The 10,075-nt window shown below is 22.5% G+C and overlaps 1 protein-coding gene across 3 annotated transcripts; it reads right to left on the bottom strand.

Moving 5' to 3' along the window:
• Positions 1-992: 992 nt before the first annotated feature.
• Positions 993-9,218, bottom strand: LOC129610886 (serine protease inhibitor 42Dd-like). 3 transcript variants are annotated; one of them, XM_055523666.1, is made up of 4 exons: positions 9,212-9,218; positions 1,552-2,459; positions 1,339-1,480; positions 993-1,254 (listed from the first exon to the last, which is right to left on the bottom strand). In XM_055523666.1, the coding sequence occupies exons 2-4, from the start codon at positions 2,416-2,418 to the stop codon at positions 1,130-1,132; spliced, it is 1,134 nt and encodes a 377-aa protein (XP_055379641.1). In that variant the 5' UTR covers positions 2,419-2,459; positions 9,212-9,218; the 3' UTR covers positions 993-1,129. The 3 variants fall into 3 exon arrangements, with proteins under 3 accessions (XP_055379641.1, XP_055379640.1, XP_055379639.1); XM_055523665.1 differs by lacking the exon at positions 9,212-9,218 and adding an exon at positions 8,328-8,433; XM_055523664.1 differs by lacking the exon at positions 9,212-9,218 and adding an exon at positions 4,081-4,237.
• Positions 9,219-10,075: the final 857 nt, after the last annotated feature.

The following is a 10,075-nucleotide window of genomic DNA, read 5'->3' as shown; positions in this document are numbered from 1 at the left end:
TTCTCAGTTTCGAAAAGAAAGTGGTTAATGATAACATAAAGTAGCGGCTCTTTACTTTTATTCAAATAATTCGTATATGCTAATTCAATTAATAATTCATTAATATTGTACAGGGTAATTAATCCTTCTCTTTATTAACTTTTTCGATTTTAAATAGATTTTTTTAATGTAGGCTAAAAAGTATTCAGCCTACATAATTTCGCAAAAGATGTAGTAAAAACGGCGAATAAAATGTTTGTGTTGCTTTTAAATTTGTTGTTAAGTATAAAAGGACTTTACTTGTTTAAATTTATTAATTTTTTATATTAAGGCTTTAGTTATGTTTTACCAAAACTATAGTTTTATGTTAAGGTATAGCTAGTTCTGTGAAATAAAATTTTATTGGTTGCGTAAACTATATACAGCTTGTCATACGCATATTCATATTTATCGTGTAGTGGCTAATGACACTTTTTACTCTTATTTGAATATTATATAGTTTTGCTGATGAGTTTAAATTTATGAGAGTCGTGAGAGGAATGGGTGGCGTTAAAGAGTTATTTGGACAGTTTTGAATTGCTGTTTCGAAGTCAATGCTATACAAACTTAATATATAAACACAATACAAACTTGGCAAATGTCATGTCTTCAGTTCTTTTCCGTATGCTACGAAATTTTCGTTTTTTGTATGTATTATTTGCGAAACAGAGCTTAGAATATGCTTGTGCAAAATCCAAATAGGTCTTCATATTTTATATCCAAATAGGTGCTATTTTGATTGATTTCCTGTTATTAGAAGTACGGAGGACGGTTGTTGACATCATGTTTATTAATCATCTTGTGTTTGGAGAAATCTTAGGTTTGTTGATTAGTATGATGTTCGCTATACTGATTATATTTCTAAAACATATTTAGTACTTATATATATGAAAAATTATACATTACTACATAGTAGATCTCTTAATTTTTATATGCACATATAAATCCAAAAATTCAAAAATTTTAGTTTTGTTTTTTATTAATTTTTTATTTATAAATAAAAAATGCACGTATATATAGTATTTGTAAATGTTTTACAACACAGAACAGATTTAATTATGTTTAGCGTTTAACAAAAATGCATATACACATATGTATGTATGTATGTAGTTTAGAAGCTTGCGACGCGACCCATAAAGTAAATATATTCTTGATTCTTAATGAAATATAGGAACGGATGATCGGCTTTAAATAGTTTTTGATCCAAATTCAATGACATCGGTACAATTTTCATATCTAAAATTAAATAAACAAATATTAGAATTAGAATCAAAATTGAAATTAATTTTATATAAAGAAGTTGTAAGGAGTTGTACTTACATGTAGCAGCAGATGCTTCAGTTCCTTCCTCATCAACATTAATAAAAGCTTTATGTACAACTTCTGATACTTTAACTGGAGTTTTTTCTTCAAATAAGTTACTAAAATCAGCATTATCACTGAACATAGTGGCCATACCCATCTGTTTTTTAAATTAAAAATTATTTAAATGATTTTTTTAAGCCAAATTTAAATTAAATATATTTTTTTTACCTTGGATAAAGCATCGTTGAGTTTGAATTTTGATTCAACTTTAAACTTTGGTAAATAAACATCGACATCATAAGTTTTCATTTGATTTGCCAAATTCAAAATGTCAGCGCTCTTTAATTTGTTCTCTAAAGCTGCAAGGCCGTCTTTTTTATTTGGCAAAACAATAACCATTTCAAGATCTGAATCTGAATACGGCATTCCTAGAGCAGTAGCATCTAAATCAGACCATTGAGCATATTTATAACCATAATCAGCATTCGACATGGTATCAACTTTTACTGATGTATCTGGAGTTATCCAAAAATCAGATTTATGTGTTGAATATGAACTAAATTTGAATTTCCATGTAGCTTTCAAATGAACTGCATTTACCAAAATCATACTTGTCTCTGGGGCAACTGAACTTAGTAAATCTTTTATATTATTATTTGTTTTACTTTCAACCCAGCTATTAATTTTTTGAACAACTTTATTATTCTCTGTAAAATCCACAGATTCAGCTTCTGATTGAAATGCTTCTTTTGCAATTGAATTAAAATCTTTTTTTACATGCAATTCTTTATTAACATAAATTTTATTGGCAATAGCCAATTGAGTAGAGCTTTTCGAAGATGTTAATAAATTGGAAAATCTTTTGGCTACAACATCCTTATCTGATGTACCAAGATGTAAACCAGATGAAATTTCAGATTCAGTATTACCTTTAGCACCAAAATATGCTAATGCAACACAAGTTTGAATTGATGCTGGTGAAAAAACAACATTATCTTTTTGTCCCGGCGTAATTATATTTTCATATAAATCTCTTGAAAATCCTGAACTTGATTCAGCAGTTGTTGTTGAACCTAAACTTGCTGTTGCTGCCATATTAATAATAAAGAGAAAAGCTGCACAAACTTTTATTATATCTATAAAAAGAAAAAATGATGGTATATTATATTTTTAATAGGTAGGTAATTTATTGAAGGACGGATATATAAAACTACATTCTTGATGTGACAGTAAAATTGCAAAAAAAAAGTATTAATTTTTTTAATTGTTTACAATGAGTAATACTCATATATCCATATACATAGTTAAATAAAGTTAATACATATGCAAAAATAAAATGAGTGAAATAAATTTTTACTTGATTTGTAGAACATGTTTTATAAAATCTAATTAAATGAGCTTAATTTTGACATTTTGTGTAATTTAAAAAAAAAAAAATAGTTTACCTACTTAGATATATACAAATGATTACTTGACTATTTATAATTTTTTTTTTCAATTTTATTTTTATTAATAAAATTCCAATTGAACTTAGTGGTGTACATACACATAAGTACACCACTATAATGTGAGTACTCTATAATGTATATAGAACGTGAGCATAGTCGCATATTTTCAAATTTTTTGTACTATTTATATGTACATATGTATGTAAGTATACTTGTTGAATGTAAACTGGGAAAATTAAGCGGGATAATAAATTAAGCTTAACATATAAATTCAATAATGGCCATTTGCAATGAAAATTAAATTTATAAATTATTGTAGGAACACATATTTGCTAACGATATATGGAATACGTAACAGGTTTGAAGATTTTACCGTTTGTTTTTTGGATTTTGCAGTACGTCAAAATACAAACAGTATTGCCAAGTTGTATGTATATGAATGTATATACCATTGTAACAAAAATATATTTATAAAGTATAATCTGGTAAATATTAATTAGGTGTGATAAAATGTATAGTTGCTTTTTATTTTCAATTAAAAAGTGATTCACACAAAAATTAATAAAAATTATAATTAAAGAAAATATTTTTATCTTTGTCCTGCACATGGTATATGTGGCATGTTTATATGTATGTTTATGTATGTAAAAAAATTAAATATTAATACACAAGTATTAGAAATTAAGTAATTTGAAATAGCCGTTAATTTCATTTCTCTATAATCTTTGCTAAAAAATTACGAAATAATTTTTAATTATAAATATTATATATCTTTATTTATAGGTAGGTAATGGACCGAAACATCACTCATATGAATATTTCAATATTCTTGGATAAATTTAATAAATTAAATGCTTTATTTAAAACGGACTAATTAAAATTGTTCTACTAAAATTAAAATGCATTTAAATTTATAAATTATTATAGGAACACATATTAACACTGAATGAAAAATATGTAAATTTTATGTATGTATATTGGTGCAATCCATATTTATGTAAAATTTTTCTAATTTGCCGATATTAATGTAATAATATTGCTTTTATTTTTACAATTGATAAGAACTTATCATCACACATTTTTTAATTAAATGTTTTTTTATTCTTTTCTGCACTTTTTCTGATTATATTTACACAATCATTTCATTCTTATTACTGTTAACATTCTTATTAACAGCTTTTACAAAGGTAATTATTTCATGTAAGGTAATTTATGTATTTAAATGTTTATATACATATATAATACATGTACATATATGTGTATACATAAATACATAAATTTCTATTATTTATAAAATTTTTTAACTCACTTGAATGCATTTTGACGTCACTTTTGTGTATTATTATTTAAAATATAACTATGTTTCAGTAATAATTTATAATGAAATTTAATTCAATTAATTATTATTAGAATATTAACTTTTAAAGGATTAATTACGATCCGTTAATGGTTTAGGTAACGACCGTAACAGCCAAAAGATTTATAAAAACTGAAATATTCAATGTGAACACTTAAATATTTATATGTACATTTATTTTTGTTTTTCAATCTAAATTCTGATTTCTGAAAGTAATTTTGTTTACAAAAAAAAAACAAAAGAAAAAACCTACTCACAAAATAATTTTTTTGATATATTTATGTACGTATGCACGTACATATCTATTATAATTTTTGTAAGCAAGTACATTCATAAAAACAATAATATTTTCCATATAATTGAGATGAGTTTAATTTTTTTGTCATTTATTATACACATGTACATATATACACATATTTTCATGATAAGCGGGTGGAATATATATGTATATGTGTAGAGGTATATTGTATAATGTGGAAAAATAAAAGTACCGTAGATCAGAATTGAAAAGTCAATAAAGGCCTGAAAAACAAATAAAATTAAAATAAAAAGAAAAAAAAGCAACGAAATTCAGAAAAAGCTTATTAATTTTTAACCTGATCAAAAAAAATAGAAACGAGAGAAGAATTAGTAGAAGATAACGAGCATAAAAATTGATATTCTAACTTTTAGAATTATTTGTTTTATATAAAAAACAAAATGCTTTAACTAAAGTTATTGGTCTGGTCTCTTGCCCCGTCATCAATTAAAAATCAATAGATCTATGGTAACTACAAGTGGTTAAATATCATTTCTATGATTAGTCGACAATAACGTTACGTTTAAAATTATTGACAGTTTCTTTATGCATAAATTACTTTTCATACATATTTTATCTAAACGATATGCAAGCAATACTATATTGAAATATTGATTATGTACTACGATTTGGGACAATTCTGTTATAATTTGTTCATAAATTCAATTATTACTTCTACACTATTTATACATATATGTATGTGCATTAAGTTTTGATTAATGCACATATTCCACATAAGATTAATATTTGAAAAATTTTCGAATTAAATAAATATATTGTTTCCGTTACATTTGTGTAAATTTCAAAGGCTGAATAAATAAATAAATTAATAAAAAATTTATTGATTGCAATACTATTATACAAAGTTTTTAGTTTAGTATATACATATTTTATTTACTGTATGTACTATTATTTGTAAAGTAATAGTAATTATAACTCATCAAAGTATATAATTACTAAAGCGAACAGGTTTAAATAAATTTCGTACTAAATATTATGCAATAAGATTGTGAAGTCATAAATTCTATAATATATTTAAAAATAAATATATATTTAATACCTACGTATATATAAATGTGTGTATGTATGTTATATTTGAAGAAATTTCAATCTTTCTAAAATGTTAAGGTCGTATTTTATTAATTGACCTTTTGATATATTTAGTGTGGTTATCACTGTGTGGCAACTATTGTAATATACTTATATATATTACTATTAAATAAATTAAATTATTTTAATTTTAAGTATATATGCCAAATTTTAATGATTATACAAATTATTTCATATTATTTGAATAGTTTAAAACTATTTATTATTAGGTTAGTAATTCCAAGTTTTTGGTAATTATAATTATGTACATATGTATAATTAAAGTAAATGCATTCATACGCAGGTTTTGAATATTTTTCTTAAGTATTACAGATATTTAAGTATTAGATTTTATTCCTATACAACTATGAATTTCAAAATATGTTTTTAAATTTTTTTTAAATATTTTCAGAAGTAACTTTTACGATAAATTATCAAAATTTTTATCTTAACAATTTTCTTGCAAAAAATAAAGAATTTTTGGGGTCAGAAATTATTTTGAGAAAAAATTCCCAATACTCGTACTTTTACATAATAATTTTATCACTTAATTCACAAAAAAAAAAAATAAATAATAAAATTTAATCTTTATCTTATTTATTTTTCTGTTAAAAACATAATTATTTAGGTGATTGAGAAAAGTGTTTATTTGGCCTATTTTTTTAATGACCAATTAAATAAAAACATTATTACTTAAGAGAAAGTTCATATAACGAGTTTTTTCTGTTTCCATAATTTGCAAATAAAATTTAATTAGATAAATTCTGGTATACAAATATATTTGTAAGTAATTTATCGGTAATTTAATATTCAAATATAATATGAAATAATTACTCTTAAAAAAATTATTCTTGACGTTAATCTAATAATTAAATAATTGATTTAGTTCTAGACTTTGCTAGTTTTTAGTATAATTTGGGTTTTTCTATTTTTTTCGAAACCGCAAAATTTCTTATGAAAAATTGTTATTTTCATTACAGTTTTACGATTTTTAATAAGTATTTTAAAATAATTGATGAATAAACTGTTTAATTAGTCATCTTAAATTTTTTAGAATTCTACGCACACGGATAATTAGATTTATATATTATAAATTTATACACGTAACGCATTAAAAAAATAATAGCATCCGGAAGTATGTAAATAAATATGTATGTATTAAAATAACGCAAGATGTTTATTATGATAACAAAAACATAGTGGTTGTTTTGAATTTTGTTTTCAAATCAAGAACTTGCTTAAATTTTAATTTTATTTTTACTATTTATAAAATTTCCTGATGTAAATAAATTAATGTTAACAAACTTAACTTTATTTTTTAATTCTAAATGCAATAATTCTCTTTGTTATCATTTCAAATTACCTTAAATTGAGGTTTATGTATTCATATATGTATATATATATATATATATATATATATATGTATATAGAATTTTATAAGTACATTAAAAAATGTATGCAATTATTTAACATATTTGAAATAGACTTGAAATATGTATTTGAAATATTTCAAAGATAAATTAATTAAAGGGTTATTGTTCTGGTTCCACATATATTTATATATATGTATATTTATATTTAAAATAATATTTAATTAATATTTTGCTATTGAAAAAGTAAATTAATTCAAAGCTGATGATATTAGAACGATATAAATAAGGGCTTAAAATAATTTGTATGACTTGTGTATATTAAATTTTCTATACAAAGACTAATTTTGTTAGCATTAATTAATTTAGAAATTTATACTGTTTTTTTTTTAAATAAGTTTAATATTCTTAAACAGAAAGAATTCTCTTATATTCTGAGGATTTCAAATATGTTATTTTTCCAAAAGTAAATTTCCAGTATAAGTTTTTATAAACAATTTAACATATGTATACATATGTAGGTAAATTCCTTGACAATATGTAAGTAAATATGCAATTTTTATATAATTTTTGACAATATGTTATATAAAAGGTAATTTTAACATAAATTTATTTCATAAATTTTACCAATGATCTCTAATTATTCAAACGAAATTATTTATCGATTAATAAATTCTCTTATATTGACAAAACCATAAATTAAGTAACGGCTATTTATTGACTAAAAATTATATGATGAAAACTGCCATTACTTATTTAACAGCGCAAAAAAAGGCAAAAAAATAAATTTCCTCCAACTAGTTTGCGACCGAATATATTTTAATGTAATTCTGATTTTTACAATATTTTGTTTATTATAATCATTGTAATAGAAGAGATATAATAAAAATTTTTTTAACTTCTTGTAGTTTTAGTTTCAAAATTAAAGCAGTTTAAGAGAAGTTGAAAGCAACTATATATTACGTATTTGCTTTTCTTACTATTCTTATTATAATTTAAAATTCTATTAGTACCGTTTAATTTTTGTAGCTAAGACAACCACCTTATTTGAAATATGTATATAAAAAACGTATTATTACAGTGTTATACAATATTGTATAACACCTTTAAAATTGACATATGTCTTTTGTGTTGGTAACATTTCTTTAATGTAAACAATCAGAATATAGCAATTTCAAAATGACGTAATTTAATTGCTGAAAACTTTTTACTTTGTAAATAATAACCAAATTTTTTATTTATTTAATTTACTTAATTATTTTTGACTTTCATTTTATTTATTTTACACTTATAACTTGTCAATGATTTTCTTTCTTGTTTTAATAAAAGATTAATAAATGTTTCAAAATATGTAATGTAGTTGATTGCTAAAAAAGGGTACTTAGACCGCTCACTTGTTTATATTTTAATGTAGGTATTTATGTATGTACATATATACTTACATTATTTGATTATTAATTTATGTTTACTTAAACTTCTATTACTTTCAACACTTGATACTATATTAAAAGTGATGTAATTTGATCAAATTTTCGTTAGGTACTAAAATGAAAAAAAAACAATTATACACCTGTTTATCAAGCCGGTCAATTTGATTTTATTTATTTTTTGAACATTGTTTATCTTTATACTTCTAAAAATATAGTAACAGTTTGAAGTATTTTCTGATTGATGTGTGTATGTACATATACATGTATGTCAAATATTTAACTTTGTATTTAACATTAATGACTCATTTAATACGGTTTATCGTTTATCGCTTCTTGTATAACAATAATGTTATTTTTGGAGTTATTATTCAATTTAAATTTTATTGATGTTACAATAATAATTAATATGTACATACGTGGGTTAAAAAAATTCGCAAAAAGAATTTTTCAATATTTCATGTAAAAGATATTAAATAAGAATTAATATCATTTATGTTTATTAATAAGAAAATTTTGATATTCTTTTTTTAATTGAAATTTAAATAGGTACAAGAGTGACCTATGTATGTGTTGTTATAGCACAAAATATTCACAAAACGGTTATTGAAATTAAACAAATGTACATACATATGTATATACATACACATATAGCATTTTGGCTTCATTTACATACAAATTCTGCCTTTTAAAGATTGTTCATAAATCTAGGAGTAAGAAGTGGAAAAATTATATTATTGAATTTATTAATTTATTTGCACACTTAATAGTTGAAAATATTGCTAAGGCCATTTAAATGCAGCCATATACGTTATTTATAATTAATATTTAAAATTTCAATTACTTAATTCTTAAAAACGTTCACTTAAACAAAAAGTTGTTTGGATTATATTTCTTACCGAAAAAAGCCGGTCCTTATATCAAAGGTGTTTAAAATAAACTAACATTTTTAATTTTAAAATAGAAAGAAAAAAAAAATTCATATAATTATTGGCGGATACATATCTTATCTTTGCTTTCCAGTTAATTTATGAACGTACAAAGATTCGTATATACACACTGGCATTAAATAAAAATTGAGCAAATTTCTTTTTATGAATTTTAATTAACAGGTGCTCCAAATATTGATTAATAAGATGACTATTATGGCTTACTTCACCATATGAATTATTTAAACTAATTTTTGATAAATTTCAAATTTGTCGGCAAAATAAGAAATGGTATGGCTCCCAAAGTACATATTTCAAAACAAATTTTTATTTAAATAATTTAGTATAGGTGTGTGACTTATTTTACTTTGTAAAGAATGTTGTGTAAGAAATATTGAGCACATTAGGCTCGAATTACTTTCTTAATTTAATTAAAACTCACAGTTATTCATTAATAATTAGGAAAATATTTTCAATTATTAAGCAAATATATAAAAGTGCAATATTTTATTATAAATAAATCGATTACAAAGTAAAGATATTGAAAAATTATACACCATAATTGAATGTAGCACAAAAATTTGGAGTGACAAATTTTTTGTACTCTAGTGTATGTACATACAATAAATTTGAAATTGATGTTTCTATTAATAAAACTGTTTATAATATAAATTATAAATTTTCGATAGATAAGTACATACGTAATGACTAATACCATTATTATGCAGATAAACGTTTTGGAAGAAAAAAAATTCAAAATTATTGTAAAGTAATTTTCACAATAGAAACGTTTAAATCACTCATGAATTTTAATAAATAATTTGTAATTGTACT

The sequence above is a fragment of the Condylostylus longicornis genome, unplaced genomic scaffold (assembly GCF_029603195.1).
Source record: "Condylostylus longicornis isolate FDR11 unplaced genomic scaffold, ASM2960319v2 ptg000048l, whole genome shotgun sequence".
In the NCBI taxonomy this organism is placed as follows: Eukaryota; Metazoa; Arthropoda; class Insecta; order Diptera; family Dolichopodidae; genus Condylostylus; species Condylostylus longicornis.
Note: the sequence above shows the minus strand (reverse complement) of the source record. Positions and strands in the feature narration are given on the sequence as shown.

Excerpts from the sequence above, each read along its gene's own strand:
- LOC129610886 (XM_055523664.1), bottom strand. Across the intron at positions 1,481-1,551 it reads TCAACGATGCTTTATCCAAG|ATGGGTATGGCCACTATGTT; the intron begins GTAAAAAAAATA and ends TTTAAAAAACAG. Across the intron at positions 1,255-1,338 it reads TGAAGCATCTGCTGCTACAT|ATATGAAAATTGTACCGATG; the intron begins GTAAGTACAACT and ends ATTTAATTTTAG.